Raw genomic sequence first — 22,476 nt, forward strand, 5'->3', positions numbered from 1 at the left:
CTAAAGCAGCACAACTGGTGTGTGTCAAAATAACTTTCTTAGAATTATGTCCAGTTATTCCAGCTGAAAAATACATTCCAATGTATTTTAAGTTTCTGGTACATATGTTCAAGCATGGATTTAGCTGTTGCAGCTTTATACCAGCCAATCATGTCTCTTACAGCTGAATTTAGCTGTATTCTAGATGAAAAGGATCTTGTTTGTATTAAACAAAACACCTATTGAACTGGGTAAAATCTCACAATGGGTGAATTACAATGAAAAAGTGAACTGGAGATTGTAATTTGCAGTTAATCCTGCTATATTGACTGCAACAGTTAGTCTAAATGCTAATTCAGCTGACACCTAATCTTTCTTACTGTATGAAAAAGAACCAGAGTTTAAATTATTTCTACCATTATGGCTCAAAAAAACCCTCTAGAGAATTATTCCACTTTCTGTTATAGAATCAATATCAGACTGACTAATTTTTCTTTCTTATTCCGCAAGTGGTTAAAAAAGCGTGTGTAATAGTTCTTTGGGTTTGTGGTTTGTTTCCCACCCCTTCTCCCCGGGAGGAGAGAATAAATTACCCTGGATTCCTTCTCATTAGCCAAGACCACTATTCAGTTAGAAGTCAGCAATGTTTCATTCCTCTGTGGCCTTGGGCCAGTGACAATAGAGCCATTGGTGTGCCATATGCCGGGCCTGCCATGTGCGCCGGGCGGCCAACAGCTCTTTCAACACCCCTTTCTCCTCTGGGCTGAGAAACACGGGGGATGATGGAAGGGCTGGGATGGTTTAAAGTTAAAAAAAAAAAAAAGGGTGCAGCATTCTTTTGTGCGGGGAATAACAAATCACCTTACTCCGTGTTCTCCCTTGCTGCTGCGCTAGACGTGCCTTCCTCCTGCTCTACTGAAGTTCTCAATGCCCGGGCTCTAGAAAAGATTTTCTTTTAGCGCTGTGACCTCTACCTCCGAGGTCAGAGGGAGTCTTATTTGTTTTGAAGCTTAACATAATGAAGCAGAAAGAAAAGAAAAAAGGATTAAATAAGAGAGACTATAAGCAAAAGGAACTCCCAGGGGGAGAGACAACTACTTTTCATACCATGAGAGAGAGGATTTTGTCTGGAGGAGAGACAAGGAGTCTGCGTGTCCTTTAAACGTCTTCCAAAAGGAAAAGAACAGAGAGGAAAAAAAGAAAAATAAACATATTCAAAATTATAGGAACAAACAGCTCTGTTAGGTGGGTAAATTCTTTAAAAGCTGGAAGCTCGGGGCTCGCTGGCATGTGGTGTGGTCCCAGTGGGCAAAAGGCAGACTAGGAGACGCAAACGTGAGCCTCCCGCGCCTCAAGCTACAGATCTCCAAACAGCTTTTGAATTTGACGGTTTCTCTTCTCGCTTTTGTTTCCCTGCTCAGATACGGGGACTAAAGCATGGATCTGCCTGAGGCTTCGAGTGCAAGCACTCAAACTTTAAGAGCACATCGTGTTACTGTTCTCCCGGGGAAGGAAAACCAAAATAGGAAAAGGCCTTTGCTCTCTGCGTATGCGTATCCCTGAGATAGAACTCTACGTTTCAGATGCCAGATGTGGTACCAGAACACCCAGCACTGCAGCGGTTGCCTGGTAAATGTACAGGTATCCAACATGCCTTTATTTTTATAAAGATAGCCAGGGTAGGAAATGTGTTATTTACTGTCAACCCACACGATTGAGGAGGAGGAACTGATCCCCACCTTCCCGCAAGTCCTGCCCACCACCGATCTCTCCCAGTGTATAATGGGCTGCTGTGGGGCTCCATTAGGAGAAAGAACCTTCTGCCTTCAGGCTTAGCCCCTGTCCCAGAAAATCTACCAGGCTGCTGCCAGAAAGAACATTTGCCAATTGATTTTCTGTTATTGCTACAATGCTGAATCATGGAGCAACGTCTGTCTAAAGTCACTCTTTCCTGGCAGAAATGAAGCTGTCTGCTAACTCCCAGCCCCAAGAACGGCATTAGATTACTATTAGGGCGCATTCAGGAACAGAAGATGTAAACGCATAAAGGATGCTACACAGACTTCAACACCAAAGTCATTTGTAGATGCTGACAAACAAAAAAATCAATAACAGCACATCCCGCTCAGCTGGGCCTGTGATGATGGGTAGTGACATTTTGTGTAGCAAATACATCAAGTTAAAAAAAATCAAGCTGGAAAATACAGACTTCATGGTGATCTATGCCCAGCTCACACTGTGAACATTCAGACACCGAGAGCTGAGAAAAGCATAGTTTGAAGCATCTGGAAACTTGAAGCCGCCTATTCCAAGGACTCCGTTACGACACAAGTTAGGACTGGAGAAGGAAAAAACAAAAAGCATTGCTGTTGCAATTCAGGATGTTGTCAAGGCCAGATGGAAAGTACTTGGCCAAGCTAAAAATGGATACTGGATGCAAAGGGAGTCAGGAGAGTGTAGACAAGATACATCCCCCTTCTTCCCACAGCCAAACCCTCCCATTTTTCAATGGAAATTTCAGCATTACCCTAATTATCCCTCAAATTGTTGGTGCTGAAGCATCTTTAGTGGTCCACAACTGTGTAGATGGTCCGGCGGGGTGCAGAGGGCGTGCTTGTGTTCTGCTGCTGCTCACTAGCAATTGTGCAAAGGGCTGGTGCAAGGCCGAGCCGAGGCACATGGATAGAATTCCTGATGCTTGGATGTCCTGCCCGTCATAACGACTTGGCCTGTGAATCCACTCATGGCAACCTTCACCATCAACAAAGGGGGTTCAGTTCCTGTCTGAGAACCTGGAGGCTACATGCATTTGATTCTGACAGAAAAAAGGAAAGTCTTTCTCTAATATTTGAGTCTGGCCGTTGTTTTCTACTTCAGACCTTGTTTTCTTGCACAGCTCCGGTGAGAGCAAAGGATGAGGACAGAGAGCTGGGAGAGCCCCCATCACAAAACCAGCTCGATCGTGTTCTCTCAGGCAAAAAGCCAGAAACCATGTGAGGTACCTTCAGGAGGCTACTTCCTCCCTGTAACCCCCCCAGGTACTACAGGTTGTTAACTTGTTAGTCATCACCATGACAGCAAAAGACCTTCACTGTTTGTCTCTCTTGACAGCCTCTGACTTCTCCACTTTCCCCTCATTTCTGCCTCCTCGCCAAACAGATTTCACAAAACTCGCACGTTTCCAGTCTTCCAGGATGGATGCAGCAAAGATACTCATCTTTAGTGGGAAAAAATGAGGAGCACAGACTTCAGTTATGAGCAAGGCTCAACTGAGAGCTGAGCTGCCAGCGACCAGCTCCGTGTAAGTCATCTACCTCCAACGGTTCGTTCCATGTTGTGTTCATTTACCTCTTCTCTTTGACCTTTTATTTACGTGCTGCCTTCAGAGAACCCTCTTTGCTGAGAAACAAAACTAATCTAAGCACTTCTTAAGTAATTAATCAGGAACTTTCTTACAGTGTTGTTCTGCCATTCTTAAATGGTTTTAGCCTGAGGCCAGATGGTTACTCAAAGTGGAAAGTCTCTTAAGTACTCAGGGCACCTGGTATTTACACTCAGACCTGTTCTCTCCACCCAGGTGGCATCAACTGCAGTTCCTCTCAACAAAAACGCAGGGAAAAAAATCATCTTTAAAGGAGTATGGTGGGAAAGAAAATGCTTTGGAGAAACTATTACGTATGGTAATGTCTGCAGAAAGGAGAAAAAAACGTGAGGGAAGATGTGACTGAGAACAGAGCTGTGCGACTGGGGTGTAATTACATCTAGTGCTGTCCACGGATACGCTGAAAGAGAAGACTGGATATCAAAGAATGACACTTAATGTGAAGGGACTGTACCGGGCTACTTGGCGATACCAGAGAAAAGGTCAGAAAATGAAAGGAGCACATCAGTTATTACCTGCACTATTGTAACTACCAAACAGGAACACTGCCAATGTTTAAAAACAGATTGTGTGTGGCATTTCTGCCATTAGTCCCATATATAAAACTCTGTTAAAATAGGGGTTTAAACATGCAAGACATCATAAAATGCAGCAGTTATCCCCGGTTTTGAAATGTGGTAGTAAAGGGGAAGATAAATATGTGGCTGTTACCCAGTGTACCCTAAGGGTGCAGACACTGAGGAGGACTTAGAATCATAGAATTGTCCAGGTTGGAAGGGACCTTTAAGATCATCTAGTCCAACCATCAACTGAACTCTGATAAAAACCATCACTAAACTGTCTCTAAGCGCTATGTCAACCTGTCTTTTAAATACGTCCAGGGATGGGGACTCCACCACTTCCCTGGGCAGCCTCTTCCAAGGCTCAATAACCCTTTCAGTGTAAAAATTTTTCCTAATATCCATCCTAAACCTCCCCTGGAGCAACTTGAGGCCATTTCCTCTTGTCCCATCACCTGTTCCTTGGGAGAAGAGACCGACCCCCCCTGGCTACACCCTCCTTTCAGGGAGTTGTAGCGTGCGAGAAGGTCTCCCCTCAGCCTCCTTTTCTCCAGGCTGAACACCCCCAGCTCCCTCAGCCGCTCCTCACAAGACTTGTTCTCCAGACTCCTCACCAGCTCCGTTGCCCTTCTCTGGACCCGCTCTAGCAGCTCAATGTCTTTTTTGTGGCAAGGGGCCCAAAACTGGACACAGCACTCAAGGTTTTAGGAGGTTTCACTCTTCCCTGGCTGTGTTTGCCCAGCTTTTCTGAGCTGCTTTCTGCAAGTTGCTTCCCTCTGCTCTTCCAGGCAGTGGGCAGCTCGGAGCACTGTACTCACGGCACCTGCAGCTGCCCAAAGCAAGCCTGGGTCGTCCAAGATGTTCAGGTGAAGCTGTGCTCAGCAGAAACCTCCCACCTCTATTCTGGACCAGCGCCGGAGTCTACTTCTCATGCATAGGACACTTCCAACACATTCTTCTTTCTCAAGCCTAAAAATATCCTTTTAACAGCTTCTTAAAGGCCATTTTTAAATTCTTCACACAGACCACACCTACTGCTGACGGTCTGCACAACCTGAAGAACTTTATGCACAGCACTGCAGTTTTACACTCAAACCCACTGAAGCTGGCTACGAAAGTGCATCGCATGCAAATTTCTACTAATGGCTCTCTTGAAGTATGTGTGGAGAATGAAGGTTTATATTTAGCACTTCACATCTAAGTCTTTCATAATCGAATTTCATTTACTTTAGTGCTCTCAAAGGCAAAAAGGCAGAACTGTCCAATGGTGAAGTCTGGGCAGGCATCAAAATCCCTTTCCACCCGTAGCATCTATTATTCAGAACTGAGTTTTGCGCAGCCAAGTCCTCAGTAAACGCTTCCAAAGGTGCAAGCGCTCCCTTCCGAACCACATAAAGCAGCTTGAAGGCAACCACGATTCACAGAATCACATGGGGTTGGAAGGGACCTCTGGAGATCATCTAGTCAAACCCCCCTGCCAAAGCAGGGTCAGCCAGAGCAGGTCCCACAGGAACGTGTCCAGGGGGAGTCTGAATGTCTCCAGAGACGGAGACTCCACCACCTCTCTGGGCAGCCTCTTCCAAGGCTCTGCCACCCTCAAGGTAAAGAAGCTCCTGCTCATGTTTAGGTGGAACTTCTTACATTCAAGTTTGTGCCCGTTCCCTCTTGTCCTGTCCTTGGGCACCACTGAAAAAAGACTGGCCCCATCCTCTTGATACCCTCCCTTCAAGTATTTATAGGCGTTGATCAGATCCCCCCTCAGTCTTCACCCACGATGTGGGTATCTGAGCTCTTTAGGTGGCAACAGGCAAAATGCCAGGGTTTCTGATGGCTGCAGGTTGCCCACCCGAGCCCAGCAACGCTCCCGGGGAGGCGGCAGACCCCCGCACTTCTTGGCCTGAGAGGGCCCCCCACAGGGAAAGGCCGCGGGGCCCACCGGGCCTCGCCGGCCCTCACAACCAGGACAGGCCGCGGCTTCCTGGCCCAGGCCCCGTTGCCCGACCCCCGGGGAGGCGCATGATGAAACTTCGCGGCGGGTTTCAACAGCAGCAGCTGCCGGCGGCGGGGGAGGAGCCGGCACCGGCGGGAGCCGCCTTCTTCATCACCCGCCGCGGCGAGGCGAGGACGAGCGGCTTTCCCTGCACCGGCGGCCACGACGGGGTAAGGCATCCGGGCGGGCGGCGGCGGCTGCTGCTGCTGCTGCTGGGCCTCGGGGCCGCGGCCTGTCCCGGTAGTGCGGGCTGAGGGGTGCCGCCGGGATGGCGGGCCCGGCCCAGCCTCCCGCAGGACCTGGCCCTGCCGCCGCGCCTGCCGGCGTGCGGCCCCCCGGGTTGTGAGCTGGAGGGGGACGGTGGGCCCGGGGCGCGCTGCAGCCGCGGAGAGGGGAGCCCCGGGGGTGGCGGGCGCGGGGGGAACCTGTCCGGCTGTGAGAAGAGTCCCGGAGAGCGTGGGGGCAGCCCAGCTGGAGGGAGGGAGGGAGGGAGGGAGGGAGAGGCCGGCTCCATGTGCTGAGCCTGAGCTCCTCAGCGCCATCGCTTGTCCAGGTGGGAAGGAAAGGTGTGGAGGGAGCGATGGCGGTGCGGTGCCGTGCTGCCCTTGGTGTGCCTTCTCCAGCCCCAGTGTCCCTGGAGCTGTAGGCTTTGTGGCTCTCCGAACCCTGATGCTAATGACAGCTGGGGGCTGAGGCTGAGGGCCCCAGCACCATCACTGGACTTGTAGGTCCCCAGCCTCAGCCCACCTTTACCGTTAGGGTTCGGGGAGCTACAAGGGCTACAAAGATGATCAAGGGGATGAAGCACTTCTCTGATGAAGAAAGGCTGAGACCTGGGGCTGTTTAGGCTGGAGAAGAGAAGACTGAGAGGGGGTCCCATTACTACTGATCAATATCTAAAGAGCCTTAAAGATCTGCCCACTGTGTTCTGCTCACTTGTCCCTGAGGGCAGTTTCTACAATGTTATTCAGCAGATCATAACCCTATGCCCTGTAACTATTCGTTCTGTTTGTGCGCTGTTAAAAAAAAAATCATAGACAACCTTGATGTATGTAAAGGTAAACTTAAGCCTAATTTCTTGCTGGCCAAAGTTTGCTTGTCATATTCTGGGCAAACCGTGTTTTTTCCTCATGTTAGTGCAGTCTGCCATCATCCTGATCAATCCTCTTGATAGTTAAACGATTAATAGGCTACATTTGTTATATATGTTTTCTAGGTGTCAGCTCTTGCTTGTAACGTTCACGTTTTTATTGAACAGGTTCTCCGCTTCCAGGTAGACCAACAGCCTCACCATGTGCGGTATCTGGGCTCTGTTTGGGAGCGACGAATGCCTTTCTGTCCAGTGTCTAAGCGCCATGAAGATAGCCCACAGGGGTCCTGATGCCTTTCGTTTTGAGAACGTCAATGGATTCACCAACTGTTGCTTTGGTTTCCACCGCCTTGCGGTTGTCGATCAGTTATACGGCATGCAGCCTATCCGGGTGAAGAAATTCCCCTATCTGTGGCTCTGTTACAATGGAGAAATCTACAATTTCAAACAGGTACGTGTTGTATGGATCTTACAGTATTTTCCTTTTTTTTTTTTTTTTTTTTTTAGTTTTGAAACCAGCCAATATTCAGAAAATGTTTAAAACACGGTGGACTAGAATATTAGGGGGAAAAAAAAGTTATCAAATAACTAGTATTTAAAAGAAAGTAAATTGTCTGGGTGAGCTGTGTATCTTAGGTGGCTTAGACTGTAACATACTTAGTCTTTAATACTGAAAAATCACTTTTTGATTGACAGGAAGAGGAACGTGTATTTTCAGGTTTGATCAATTTAAAATAAAGATACATTCTTTATTTTTCCCCTGGGGAGGGGAACTCCAAGCCTCTTTCTCTCCCTCTTCTCTCTTCATAATGCAAATGTTTTACACTCACCCTTTAGATATTGATAATCATTGATGAGGTCCCCTCTCAGTCTTCTCTTCTCCAGGCTGAACAGCCCCAGGTCTCTCAGCCTTTGCTCAGCAGAGAGGTGCTCCAGTCCCTTGATCATCTTCGTAGCCTTTGCTGTACTCTCTCCGGCAGTCCCCTGTCCTTTTTGAACTGGGGAGCCCAGAACTGGTCCCAGTGCTCCAGATGTGGCCTCACCAGGGCAGAGCAGAAGGGGAGGATGACCTCCCTCCACCTGCTGGTCACACTCTTTTTAATGCCCCCCAGGATGTCTGTGCCGCCTGCGTTACTTGTAAAGGAAAGTGATTCAAATAATCCAAATTCGATATATAAAGCAGCTGACAATTCTGACTGCTTCTGAATCGTGCTGAAAGTGAGTGCTTAAAATGAATCACAGACTGAGCATGGTAGTATCAGAAATGTATGAATAATCTGAAATGACATAGTACTTCTAATACCACATTTTTGAAGTCAGAGTTAGGCTGCTATTAGTGATGTCAGTGATACCAGCAACGTCATTGGGAAATTTTTTTTCCAGCTGTTAGGTGTCTCTTTGAAATGTAAGATACGCTTTTTCCTGCAATCCATGTGAAATGTATTGAACCAACAGTCTGTAATATTTCCCATTTCGCATTTTGTTGTTTCTGCTGTTGGAAGCAGTAGGAATTCCTCTCGGTTGTGCTACACACACAACCCTGAGGGGAACTTAATTACGCAAAGCTTGCATTGCCATCAACAGGAATTTGTTTGGTTGTTCTCCCCACATTTTATACCTTCTTTATTTATAAAGAGATTTTTCTTTCAGGCTTGTGGCTGAAACCTGCCTGGGAAAGGTTCATTGGTGAAACAGGTGTTTTGTTTAGGGCAGTGACTTAGTTATTTTAATACTGACTCAACTTGATCCAAGTCATTGCACCATAAATAACAATTAAAACCAAATAACTTGTTAACGTGCTAAAGCATTGGGTTTGTGGGGTTTCTTGGCTTTTTAGTGTTTTATTGAAACCTCATTTTTACCCCTGTCTGGTAGACATTGAAAGAACTTTAAGAATATTGAAGGATATTTGGTCTGACTTAAGTCTGGCAGCTAATTTCTTCCTCCCCCACTCCATCTGCACAGGCAGAGTGAAAAGGTTAATTTAAGGAATGGAGGAAGATTAGGCAGAAGGAAATTCTCTGTGCTTTAAAAAAAAAAAGCCCTAAGGAATTGCAGTGGCTGGTTAAGTAAAGCAAAGTTTATTTCTGATGTGTTTTACTCTGCAGAGATGCTGCCAATGTCTATGTGGTTTGGGGTGGGGTGTGTTACTTAAACGTCATTATTATTTGATAAGAAAGTGGCGCCGAGTGGTTTGAGACTACAATTAAATGATGTCTTTTGTTTTCTGGTCCTGTTTCGAGTTAGTTTTTTGGAAGCAGTGGTTCCCTGCTTCAGCTGTTTGGCTGTGGGAGATGGGGAGGCTCATGCTCCTGAGGACCTGGGTCATGTATTTGCAGTTTCTCATCCACAGATAGAAATGTGTCCCTGAAAACTTGCTGTAATGTGAGTTGCTTAAGGCTGCAGAGTCCCATCTGCATTGTCTGAGAGATGACCCTGGGTAATATTTTGAACACAAAAGTATAATATCCTTCTTTGGCGGAACTTTTGAACTGTGATTTTTACAGAAAACCCCTCAGTTTCCTTATTAAACAATTACATGAATGGCATTGTTTGTTTGTTTGTTTTTTCAAATAATAAGCAGTCAATGTTTGCAAATGCTTATTCATGGTTTTCTTTTTATTTTTTCCTTAGTTGCAGAAGCAGTTTGGATTTGAATATCAGACGTTAGTGGATGGTGAGGTTATCCTTCATCTTTACAACCGAGGAGGAATAGAGCAAACAGCATCCATGCTGGATGGGGTATTTTCTTTCATCCTTCTGGACACTGCAAACAGAAAAGTGTTTCTGGCGAGAGATACCTACGGGGTCAGACCACTGTTTAAGGTGCTGACTGATGATGGATTTTTGGGTGTCTGTTCTGAGGCAAAAGGTAAAACCAGTTTGTGTTCAGTGCCTAATTAATCCTAAGTATCGTTGTCAGAGACAAAACTTCTTTGTCAGGCTTTTCCTCTAAACGTGAAGAGAAAGTGAACTGTAAGTTCAGTAATAAATTAGCTGAATTTAGTAGTATAAGAACTACACATCATTAAAACAAAAACCACAGACAGTAAACCTTTAAGATGTTTAATTGTCTTTAGTATCTCTAAAATAACTTGATTATTTAATTCTGTAATTCTTTGTGTTCTGGAATCGCAGGAGTATTGAGCCCAAGATGTTTTATATTACTCAAAGTTAAACATAGTCTATAAAGTTCATTTAGATGTACCCTACAATGAATTATATTAGAATTTGTTCCTGGTGTTCCATGGTGAACTGGGAAAGAATGCCACAAGAACTGCTGATCTGTAAAAACAAAGAATTTTTAAACCCTACTGAAATTTCCTGCAGCACTGAGTAATTTTCTAGTGACACTCGCTTTATTTGATGATGATCTTTCTCCTTTGAGATGACACACTCACTACCCTGTTGTTTGGGTTTTTTTCTTTAGCAATTATCTCTAGTCTTGACACTTGCAGAAAAAAAAAATCCAAACAGTGCCAAAAGGGAGTTTATTGCCGAAAATATACTTTGGCTAAAACTGACTTTCACGATTACTTAATGCTCACAGGAATAAATTGCTACTTGCCAATTAGTAAAACTTGCTGGCTCCCTTTCTCTGCTTTCTGCCTCAGCTTGAAATGGCTCAGATCTGTGTGTGCAACCGGCCAGAAGCAGAGTCGTGCTCCAGCCAGGGCAAACTCAGACTCAAAATGATATTCTTTAATACCGAACTTAGAATCTGGAGAAAATATTTGTATATAGTTTTAGTACAGAGGCTGTTGAGTGAGGTATAACTCAACCATCCTAGGTTAAAAACTGACCTTTTTTTTTCCCATTTTATCTGTAGGACTTATCAACTTAAAGCATTCAACATCCTTATGTTCTAAAGTGGAACCGTTTCTCCCGGGTCACTATGAAGTGTTGGATTTAAAGCCCTCTGGCAAGGTTGCATCAGTGGAACTAGTAAAATTTCATAGCTATAAAGAGGAACCACTCCATGCTGCATGTGATACAGTGGAAACTCTGCCTTCCGGTAGTACAGCAAAGCATTTGCTACTTATTTTTTTTTACTTTTTTAACCATATATAATCTTTTAATATAAAATTTGCATTGTTTGGTTAAAAAATGTGTCATTTAAAAAAAAAAACCAAACGTGGAAGAACCTTTATAATGTAGGAACTTGAGAACTGTTTCTGTAGGCAGTCATGTACAAAGATAGTTGAAATCTCATGCCCTCCTTATCAAAGGAAATTGAGACAAATATCTTTATTTTCCTAATTGCATAATCCAGCAAAGTCTTAAGTAATACTTTTTGGGGTTTGGGGGGTTTTGTCTTCCTCTGCTTTTCTGTACAGGCTTTGATCTTGAAACAGTGAAAAGCAACATCCGTATTCTGTTTGAAAACGCTGTTAGAAAGCGTTTGATGGCCCACAGAAGGATTGGTTGTCTTTTGTCTGGTAAGTAGCAAGAATCACAATTCTCATGTTTTGTCTCTCTTTTGCCCATGATCCACCAGTCAGAGGAATGTACGCTGGCTCTTCTGCTGTGATGCACCTGAAGCGATCTGAATCTTCATTTGCTTTTTAGTTACAGAGAACTTGTTAGTTTGTGATAGAGTTCTCAAGTTTATAAGTATCTTGAAAGTGTCACGCTTTTAAAGTTTACTCTGGGATGGTATGTTGGCTTGTTGAGACACTGAGCATTTTTGACTAAGAAAGAAATACAATTCTCTTACTGTAAAATCACCCAATATAGTGTTAAACATATAAAATTTATGCTTAGGCTGGTGTCTAAGAAAAAAATGTAATTTTTGTATTCACTGTGCAGTGAGTGAAGATACAAAAAGGCCTTGGCGCATTCAGCTTGCAGGAGGAACTGAAGTTCTTACTTCTCACCTCCTTTACTTTACCTTCTGTCCTAGACTGCCCTTGATTTACCAAATTACGGGGCAAAATTATTTGCTACACTCTTTTTTCAGGTGATGTCATGGCTTGTGGTAGAGGAAGTTGTTCTGATGGGTGTTGCGATCTGGTGGTTACCAGATCGGTGCTTTATAGATGGAAGACTTTGTAGCCATGGGACTGGCATCTTATTTACTGCGGTTTTTGGAGCACTTTGTGCTCGTGGTTGGAGTTCTGATATGCACTGAACATCAGTAATTACGTTCATTTATCATGAACCCTATTAAATGTGTATTTGAATGAGAGAGAGCTGACTGGGAGATACTGTTGGATCATGGTATCGTAAAAAGCAGGAGGGAGGTAAATGAAACTGGGAGATAGGCAGAGTTGGGAGATCCCAGCCCCAGTAAAAAGCCTGTTCAAGACCCTAATTTCATATATGAAATTAGATCTCAGTCAGCAGCTCCTCAGATGCACCTGCAGAATTTATTGGTAGCAAAACCAAATGCTTGTGCTGGTATGATACCAGACTATCTCAGTGCTTCACAATCTTGGGTATGCTTGGAGCATCACTGCTGGAGAAATGCTTTTGTTCCCAGCCGTGGTGGGAGTTCTGCAACTTCACAGTGGGAGCTCAGGTGTTGATTTCCCTGATTTCCGCGTCCTAAGCGCTCTGTTTGATTTCTGGGCTCTCCTTTTCTCAGACTCTGCATGTGATTTCTACAGAAGGAGATTTTTCTGTGGGTAGCACGCCCACAGAGGGGATGGGGGTGGGACTGGATGCTAATTCACTCAGCTGAAAAACCACATGCAGGCCGTAGAAAATGAAGAGAAGAAGATTTTGCCTCACTCTTGTCAGAACTGCAGGTGTGGGAGAACAGGTACTGTGCTTTGCTCAGTGCTTCAAAGGGCAGCAGCAAGCAGAACTCACCAAGGGTTAGCAAAACCAGCTCATGAAAATAAAAAGGTGGAGACTTAGAGTACATCTGGGCACCTTGGGCATCTTTTGGTTGTTTTTTTTATTTATTTATTTGTTTTCCAAACTGTTCATCCTTTCGCTGTCACCCTCTGAGAAAGACGAGGGGGGGAAAAAAGAACATCACTAGTGTGAGCCTTTTTGCTTTGAAGTGATATTAAACAATTAATTCCACTCAAAATGTATGAAACACTTGAAAAATGACTGGGGAAGAGTGGAATCCTTACACTAAAAGTTCTGTTCTTCTACTTAATTCTCTTTTCATTCAAATACCAAATCACAAAAATGTACCTAGTTCTGTCAGTAGAGTATCGAACGTGTAGGTAAGAAGAAGGTAGGGAACAGTTTTGAAATGGAGAATAAATCCCGTTATAATGGAGTTGAGAAGGGTCATGTTCTGCAGTGGCACCATGTTTTCAGAACATTTTCTGTGTAGCTTAAAGAAGGATTTCCACTGATGCTTCTGGCACCAAAAGCACTAGCAGCTGTTACTGAAGATGTTCCACTGAAGGTGCCTGATTCTCTTGTTAAGCGGAGGTGAATGTGCACTTGTAGAAGTACCTTGGATTCACATGGCTTAAAAATGAAGCCCACTCATGAGATTCCAATGTCTAGATCCAGTGCCCTTAAGGGGAAATAAAAAAACCGGTCCAACACCTAACCAAATAATCTGTTTTATGGGCAGGGGGCTTAGATTCCAGCCTGGTTGCAGCAGTTCTTCTGAAGCTGATGAAAGAAATCAACGTCAGTTATCCCTTACAAACCTTCGCAATTGGAATGGAAAACAGCCCCGACTTACTGGCTGCCAGAAAGGTACGGTCAGTCTTGCTTTCAGTTCATTCTCAGCTGCTGAATGCTAAACAGTCTGTATTAATGGTGCTAAATTTCACGGTATGGTATTAATAGTGATACTGAATATTCATGCGTTGCTACGAAGTAAATAGGTTTGCAGTAAATCACTTAGTACAGCGTTTGCTGCTTAGTGAAATCTTACGAACAAGGTGATTGAGCCTTACCTGTCTTCACTTGCGTTTGGAAGATATTCATGACAGACTCCCGTTGCTTTGTTACCAACAGGGTGATACTTTGGAGTTGTCTGAATTCTGCCTCTGGGTTTCAGGGTAAATCTCCGTGCTACGATTCCCATGTTATGGCATTTGTATATGTGTTAAATATTGTAAGTTAATCGTTAGCTTACTGAGTTAAGAGCCTTGTACAAACTGTTTGGCGTCTGGGGTGCCCCTTAGGTTTCCAGGCTGTCATGGCTTTTGAGCTGCTTTTTCTCTTCAGGGCAAATATCCGGGGTATTTAGAGCCTCTGCAGATTTTGTTATGCTTTGGGTAAGCAGCTGGATGGTCTGTTGTAATCATGATTGAACGCTGTAATTAGGGAGACTGTGTTCCCTCTGGTGAATGTACCCCTGTGAGTCAGGGGGGCTGCTTTGGTATCATCTTTTTTGGCCTAATGTGATATAATTCTCACTGTGGCAGCTGATGCTTTCACTCAATGTGTGTGTTTTGAACACACCATGTATGTTTAAAAGATGTTTTAATTGAAAAGCAATACATTCTTGTGACTTTTTACAAACAGGTGGCAGCACACATAGGCAGCGAACATCATGAAGTGATATTTAACTCTGAGGAGGGAATTCAGGCAATAGAGGAGGTTATCTTCTCCTTGGAAACCTATGATATAACAACAGTAAGAGCTTCAATTGGTAAGATTTTTTACATAGCAATTTTTGCTTTATATCTAAATTTTTGTGCAAAATCATGTGGTTATCTACTAGATCCTTTAGCTGTCACAGAACCTGGGAACTGTGATCCCAAGTTCTGCTCACCGGTCTCGTCTGGGATGCCATGCTGAGGCAAACCCAGTTAGTAGTTTCAAAGTCACAGACTGTAGAAAACAATTGTCAAAAGCTGAAACTTTGGGACAAAACCCAAAAGTTGTGTGAAGGAGAAACATTAGATCGACAGGTCTAGGTTTTCTGCTTTAAGGCTGAATCTTGGAGGAAGGGGGGAATTTAGAGCTTATCTGGGAACTGAATGTTATGATGGCAAAGCAGCTGTGATGACCCTATTCCTTGCATAATTTTAATACTAAAGTATTTATTTATTGTCACTGTCTAGTAACACACGTACACTCAGGCCAGGTGGCTTCTTATAGTGTGTGTGTGATTCTGAGAAATGAAGGAACTCGCCATCAGCTTTTCACAAAGCGCTGCCAGACTGATAAGGGCGAAAAACCCTAATCCAGTGTGACCTTCTGTGTAACACCAGCCACATTTCACCCGGTTAATCTTGTGTCAGCCTAAAACATTGCAAAAAATGTTAACAAGCCAAATAGACAATACAGCTTTTAAAACCCAGTTCCCTGAATGGAATTTGGTACGTGAAGCTGGGACTTTGCAATGGGAAATATTGGAAGTGTTTGTTTAAAAAATGAAGTTGACTTTTCCTCTGTCATCTTCTTTTGCGATCGCTACTTAGTATCTGAAATAACAAACTAGGTCCTTTTCATTAGATCTCTAATACTTTTGTTATAAGAGCACGTTGTCTGGAAAGATGTAATGAGGGGAAGGCATAGTTCTGATTAATTAATAATTCTTTTTTAAAAAAAGATTGAGAAAAGGGCTTCATCCAGTTCAACCCACTGTGGCAGAGCATGAAGCAGAAACTTTTGCTGGTGGTTTTGTTCTCCAAAGCTAGAAAGTTTGTTCAGGATTGTGCTGGAATTAATCATGTGCTTAATTTCGAACTGAGTCAGAACAACTCCTGTACCTGTTCCCACGGGAATCCTCCAGCATTCCCACCCAGGGTCTGATATTTTGAGGGCTAAGTGTAAGTACACAGTTTAGATGTATTTGCAGCACTTAGTTTGTGTGGCTGTTGATAGCTTTGAATAACAATGAGATGTTATTTTAGCATACTGCAGTTGTTTGCTGGAAGAAAGTAGTGTAGGAGAGAAACTTCTAAAATGCTAAATTTGCAACTTTACTACCTATATGTAGCATCATACATGTAGCTGTATTTTAATAACTTCTTTTTTTTTAAGGTATGTATCTTGTCTCCAAATATATACGGAAGAAAACGGACAGTGTGGTCATTTTTTCAGGAGAAGGATCAGATGAGCTGACACAAGGATATATATATTTCCACAAGGTAAACATATTCCCTATACAGAGAGCCCTTGAGCTGCTTGTTCTCCCTTTCAACTGAAAAATCTCAAGGTGTGATGTTTGACAGTTGCCACAGCCATATATTTGATGAGACTTTCTTCTGAGGTGGCATAAAATGCAAGGCATTTCATTTAATCGCCTTAAAAAATAATATTCTTCAGAAATGCCCGAGACTGTTAGTTCATGTACGTAGTCTGAGATGACTCGGTAATCGCTACAACTCAAACACAGGACAGCAGGTAACGGTTTCCTCTGCTCAGCTGTGTGATGTCTGTGTGCTACACGCGTGTGTCTGGTTACAGGCGCCGTCTCCCGAAGAAGCTGCAGAAGAGAGTGAGAGGCTTCTCAAAGAGCTCTACCTGTTCGATGTACTTCGTGCGGACAGAACTACGGCAGCACACGGGTAACACCTAGTCTCCTGGATGCTGAGGACTCGTGTGATTTAAAAGCCTAAGGAGATCTTAAAAGTTCTGCTGCTGTTGAGGAAATTCCAACAGTTGTTAGAACCATGGAATTGCCTGGGTTGGAAGGGACCTTTCAGATCATCTAGTCCAACCATCAACCCAACACTGACAAAACCCATCACTAAACCATGTCTCTAAGCACTATGTCAACCCGTCTTTTAAATCCCTCCAGGGATGGTGCCTCAACCCCTTCCCTGGGCAGCCCATTCCAAGGCTTAATAACCTTTGCAGGGTGAAAATTTTTCCTAATATCCAATCTGAACCTCCCTGGCGCAACTTGAGGCCGTTTCCTCTTGTCCCATCGCCTGTGACTTGGGAGAAGAGACCGACCCCCCCTGGCTACACCCTCCTTTCAGGGAGTTGTAGAGAGTGAGAAGGTCTCCCCTCAGCCTCCTTTTCTCCAGGCTGAACAACCTCGAGTTATTGACATGTTGTTACCATTTGAATTACTAAGTGATTCAGAATATTGCGATGCAGGATAATTTCATTCCTACTGTCGGGGTCTAAACTGCTCTAAACAATCATCGTAGTAGTAGTAGCAAATGGGATGCACCAGCTGTCCACCAGATGGCATTGTAAGCCATCAGGATCTTCATTTAATATGTGCAGACCATATACTTAATTTTCCAAATTGATGAATTAAATGCAGATAGTCATGAATATGCAAGTGTAATTTCTTCACAGTAAAAGCAGAAGACCTTGTGTTTATGTGAAAGACAGGGAAAGCTTAACTGTTACTGAGTTTGTAAGTAGATGACTTGGATTAATTCAGTATCTTTTCTGGTTTTTTCCCCTGTTTAGTCTTGAACTGAGAGTCCCATTTTTGGATCATCGGTTTACTTCTTATTATTTATCTCTACCAGCAGAACTGCGAATCCCAAAGGTATGTAAAACTGGAGTTGGACTCAAGTATAAGCTTACAAGTACGTGTTCTAAGCATGACCAAATTGCTGAATTCAATGGGCAAGTCCTCTGTCCAAAACCAAGTACACTCTTAAATATTTTGCTGGACTGTTGGACCTACTGGGAACCCTTTTCCAACCAGACCTTCTGAAAGGAAACCCTTGCTTAAGTTTTTTAAAGCCAGATCTTTGTGCTGCCATTCGTGAGACTCACAACCTTGTTTGTTGTTCTGCAAACAGAATGGAGTTGAAAAATACCTTTTAAGACAGTCCTTTGAAGATTCCAACTTGCTTCCCAAAGAAATACTCTGGAGACCCAAAGAAGCTTTCAGTGATGGTATAGCATCAGTAAAGAAATCCTGGTTTTCTATTCTGCAGGACTATATTGATCAACAGGTAAAAAACCCCTTCTTTTTTTTGTCTTTCACGATTAGGTGTGTTGGATGTGGCTGCCGAGGGGAGGCAGCTCACACGCTTAGTTGGGAGAATAAATTTGGGTGTGACAGTAACTTGAGCTTCATGGTGGAGGAGCAAGATAAACTTTAATCAACGGCCTTCCAGCCCTCCGAGTTGGTTAAAGGCATTTGAGATCCTAGAGAGAAAGAAATGCTGGGGCCTGACAGAAACGGCTGTGTGAGGAAATGAACATCATTTAAGTATCCGGGTTGCAAATTAGATTGTGTGTCGGCAGAAGCAATGTCTGGGTTACACGCGAAGCAGCTGCCTCAGCTGAAGGCACTTGCGTGAACTTACTCTGCGGCTGGGTAATAGCACGATGACTTTGTAACGTCCTTTCTTGTTTATGTCATTCGTTTTTCCTAGCCATTTTTGCTTTTGAAAGCCCCTGCTTGCGTTTCTAACCAATGAAGTCTTACAGCATTTTTGGTTTCAGACACAGGATAATCATCTCTGCTGTACAGAGGCAGCTTAATAATCGAGAGGAAGGAGTAACACCCAATTTACACCAGAGCTCTGTTATATGGAAATAAGCGTAGTTGAGCCTGTGGACGGGCTGTCCTACCGCCAGCTGCTTATTTCCCATTTTTTTCCTCTATGTCCACAGGCAGGAAAGTAGGGGCAGATTTATTTCGTGGCAACTATTCCACCTCCCTTTCCTAGCCAAATTAGCAACTGCAGGTGTCTGCCTGTGCGTCCCAGGTCTTTTGTTGCTAAGAGCTTGGTTATTCCAGCAGAGTCAGCAGCTCTCTCTGAGCTGGAGAATCAAAAAAAACAAACCAGGAAGCCACTTATATGGCAAAAAGATGGCTCTAAGTTGTTCCGGTTGATTCACAGCAAAGAGAAAGGTAGGAGATAAGTTTTTGTGAGCTTGCTAACAAAGGTGATAGTAACCCAAAGAGAAATGGGCTTCGCATATAATGCAGAGAGAAATATTAACAGCACTAGAAATCAGTTATGTATTCATAAAGATCAAGGGAGCCTATGACAAAAATTCACCTGTCACAAACCTCTGCCTCTAGAATAGACTTTTTTTTCTTTTTTTAAACCCATTGGTCCTGTCAGTGGTTGGTGAATTTTTGTATGTCTTTAATGTGCGGCAAATTGACTTGTAAAATTTTAAATGTATTTGCAGCTAAACTTGAGTTTTGCTTGTGTTGCGTAGGTTGATGACCTCCTGCTGGAAAAGGCAGCCGAGAAATACCCTTTCAATCCTCCTAGAACAAAAGAGAGCTATTATTACCGCCAGATCTTTGAGAAGCATTACCCAGGGCGGAGCAACTGGCTGCCCCACTACTGGATGCCCAGATGGGTTAAAGCCACGGACCCTTCTGCTCGCACGCTGAAGCACTACAAATCGGCTGCCCAGGAGTAGGCTGTGGAAATAAACCCCCAAACCCAAGCGCTGCAGTTTGCAGGCACTCTGCTTTAAAAAAAGCTAAGCAACTTATGCAAACCTAAGGCTTAAATGGTCTTTAAGATGCATTTTGACAATGCTGTTGGAAATAAGAGCTTTCTGTGGTTAGCATATGATGAAAAATCCACCCTGCTGTACCAAAACTTTGTAATTCATGGGGAAAACACTTTATGGCCAAGGGAACTACATTATTTGGCAGCTCTGTTCCTTATGTGACCTCGATTGTATTCATTTGCCTTGCAGCCATTTAATATATTTTAATGTGAGCTCTGTTTTCAGGACTTGAATAAGGCTGAGCGACACGAACTGCAGGCCCTCTGAGCAAAGGGGGATTTGATGCTACCTATTTAGTGATTTGTATTCCTGGCTGTGGGATTTGGATCATTTGTCTGCATTATTCTATTCTGAATGTCTTTCTAAGAGTTCCTGAGAACCTTGGTCTGGTTTTCAAAAGGTATTTAGATATTCATGGCTATGCACAGGTGCTTACTAGAGTTCATCATGGTGGGGGTGCCGGGTGTTACTTAATTAAATGAATGGGAATCTTATTTGTTATTGTGTTTTGAATCTTGTAAATATACCAGCAGTCTGAAGATGCTGTGACTGTTTAAGAGCAGAACAGACAAGAGAAAGTCGAGTTCTATCTTTGTTTCTAACTCAAGGGCTTCAATTTTTAAATGTATTTATTACTGTTGAAAGTAGCGTGTTAACCGGATGATTCGTGTCAGTCTGATGGAAGTTACATGACCACTTTAAGAATTTTTTTCACTTCCTGTGGGGGCTTTTCCATCCGTATGATGAAAAGGTGGACCGTGTTGCTGCTCAGCTGTGTGTGGCCAACTGCGTGGTGAACCCCCCCTGTTAACCATAGATTTTAGTCAGACAAAGCATCCTTGAAGACAACGGCATCAGACACCTTGCTTGGAAAAAATGGGGAAAAAAAGCTGCTTCAGAAACCTCAAGAACTTCTCATACCCTACTGAAAAACACACGACTTTTTACCCAGGACAACTTTTTATTAACTACTTAGGCATGGGGGCTGCTTTTTTTAAGGTAATAGAAGGGTGGTCAAAAAATATATATGAGAGCTGCAGATAGACTTGATCAGCGTCATGCTCTTTGTGAAGACAGAAGTCTAGTTGGTCGTCCCTCTTGACTAGGAAACCAAAGGCAAATGTTAATTAAAAGATTAAATATAAGTAATTCTGGTTTAAAATCTTCATAAAATTGTCTGTTTATTACTCCTTCCCCCTAATCGTGCGTTTGAATCTCTATTCCAGAAACCTTACGGAACCTCTTGGTGGTACCATGGAGCCCATGAACTCTCCAGCTGTGGCCCGTAGTGCTTGTCTTTTTGGATTTTCTTGAAGTAGTAAAGTATATTTTGAGTTGGGCCAGGAGTATAGAGTATGTTGAATAGGTACTGATGTGTAAAGATTTACTGCTCCCTGTAAACTTCCTAAGGCTGACGTGATAAGAAAATGGCATTTCCTGGAGTAAAAATTGGCTCAACGCATTTTGGGGTCATTACTCCAGCACACTTCCTGCTGCAACATTGTCAGGTATTTAAGGAAATCCAAATCAATTTTTTTAATTCCGAAGACGTTGGGCATTTATGTCGGGAGGCAAGATCCCAGACTGGTGATCTGAATTATTTTAGCTTTTTACTGACATGCAGAGGAAAGATACAGTGATTGGTACCTTCTTATTGTTACAGGTATAAATGCTGCCTTTCAGATCATGGAGTCCAACCAGCGACCTCACACTGACAAAAACCCAGCATTGACCCGTGTCACTCAGCACCACGGCTGCCCAGCTTCTAAATCCCTCCAGGGATGGGGACTTCAGCACTGCCCTGGGCGGCCTTTGAATCAGCCTGTGTCTGGGTGCAGGCAATGCACAAAAATAGTTACTCGTTTTTATTTAAAGTCAGTAATTCTAATTTAGTTTAATTGATTTACATTTAAATTGGTAATTCTGATTTTTTTTTTTCTTTACAAAGCTTAAGGAAGGAATCGCAGAATGATATGGGGTTGGAAGGGACCTCTGGAGATCATCCAGTCCAACCTCCTGACAGAGCAGGGTCACCCAGAGCAGGTCCCACAGGAACGTGTCCAGGTGGGGTTTGAATGTCTCCAGAGAAGGAGACTCCACCACCTCCCTGGGCAGCCTCTTCCAGGGCTCTGCCACCCTCACAGGAAAGAAGTTCCTCCTCATGTTTAGATGGAACTTCCTATGTTCAAGTTTGTGCCCGTTCCCACTTGTCCTGTCCCTGGGCACCACTGAAAAAAGACCGGCCCCATCCTCCTGACACCCCCCCTTGAAGTATTTATAGGTGTTGATCAGATCCCCCGTCAGTCTTCTCTTCTCCAGACTAAAAAGACCCAAGTCCCTCTGCCTTTCCTCATCAGAGAGATGTTCTAGTCCCCTCATCATCTTTGTAGCCCTCTGCTGTACCCTCTCCAGCAGTTCCCTGGCCTTCTTGAACAGGGGAGAAGCTCTTCAGGCACGTTTTTCCTGTGCTGTATCCTTAGGTTTGGCTCTTCCAAGTGTCCCATGAGCTACACCAGAAGATGTTGACAGTACCGTAGGGTCCACCTAGCACTCCTGCTTCTCCAGCGGGTTGGAGCTGGCTCCATGCTGTGTCCCAGGAAGCCAAGAGGGCAAAAAAGAGTATGTTGAAGTTTGACTTCGGATCGAGAGGTTTCTTAGGGGGATGGTTTATTTTTAATTTTATTTTTCTTGCCAGCAGATGGCAGCCGCTGTCAGCGTGTCCCCACCAACGAGCCCTTCATCCCTGGGGAAGATGCTCTCCCTCCTCTTATCCTTGTGCTTTCAGCCTCTCCCTGTTGGTGGGATTTGTGTTGTGAGCTTGGTGGAAGGGAATTTAATGTGTACTAGATAAGAACAGGGATAAAACCAAGCAGAAAAGAAAAAAAAAAAAAAATGTTAAATTGATCTTGCTCAGAAGACGCTGTGCAGAGCTTCTCGTCCTGGCGCTGCAAGTGAGCAGGCAGCCAAGAGATAAATGCATTAGCACTGAAGGCATTCAATATTCAATTTGAACATAATTAAAAAACAGTGATGATATACCTGTTCTAATTTCTAATTTTTAATAACATGCCAGTTGTAGGGAAAATGGAAGGTAATACCAGGCTGGGGAAGGAGGAATGTTAATTCCTCTCAAGTTATTAGG

The 22,476-nt window shown here is 43.8% G+C and overlaps 1 protein-coding gene across 1 annotated transcript; it reads left to right on the forward strand.

The window, feature by feature from the left end:
- The first annotated feature begins 7,169 nt into the window (after nt 1-7,169).
- Nucleotides 7,170-20,501, forward strand: ASNS (asparagine synthetase (glutamine-hydrolyzing)). The gene is made up of 11 exons (XM_074150778.1): nt 7,170-7,452; nt 9,636-9,873; nt 10,831-11,016; nt 11,339-11,440; nt 13,546-13,673; nt 14,451-14,577; nt 15,918-16,024; nt 16,344-16,444; nt 17,307-17,388; nt 17,648-17,803; nt 19,029-20,501. The coding sequence occupies exons 1-11, from the start codon at nt 7,204-7,206 to the stop codon at nt 19,236-19,238; spliced, it is 1,686 nt and encodes a 561-aa protein (XP_074006879.1). The 5' UTR covers nt 7,170-7,203; the 3' UTR covers nt 19,239-20,501.
- Nucleotides 20,502-22,476: the final 1,975 nt, after the last annotated feature.

The sequence above is a fragment of the Numenius arquata genome, chromosome 7 (assembly GCF_964106895.1).
Source record: "Numenius arquata chromosome 7, bNumArq3.hap1.1, whole genome shotgun sequence".
In the NCBI taxonomy this organism is placed as follows: domain Eukaryota; kingdom Metazoa; phylum Chordata; class Aves; order Charadriiformes; family Scolopacidae; genus Numenius; species Numenius arquata.

Excerpts from the sequence above, each read along its gene's own strand:
- ASNS (XM_074150778.1), top strand. The coding sequence starts at position 7,204 with ATGTGCGGTATCTGGGCTCTGTTTGGGAGCGACGAATGCCTTTCTGTC. Across the intron at positions 7,453-9,635 it reads AAATCTACAATTTCAAACAG|TTGCAGAAGCAGTTTGGATT; the intron begins GTACGTGTTGTA and ends TTTTTTCCTTAG. Across the intron at positions 17,804-19,028 it reads AGGACTATATTGATCAACAG|GTTGATGACCTCCTGCTGGA; the intron begins GTAAAAAACCCC and ends TGTGTTGCGTAG.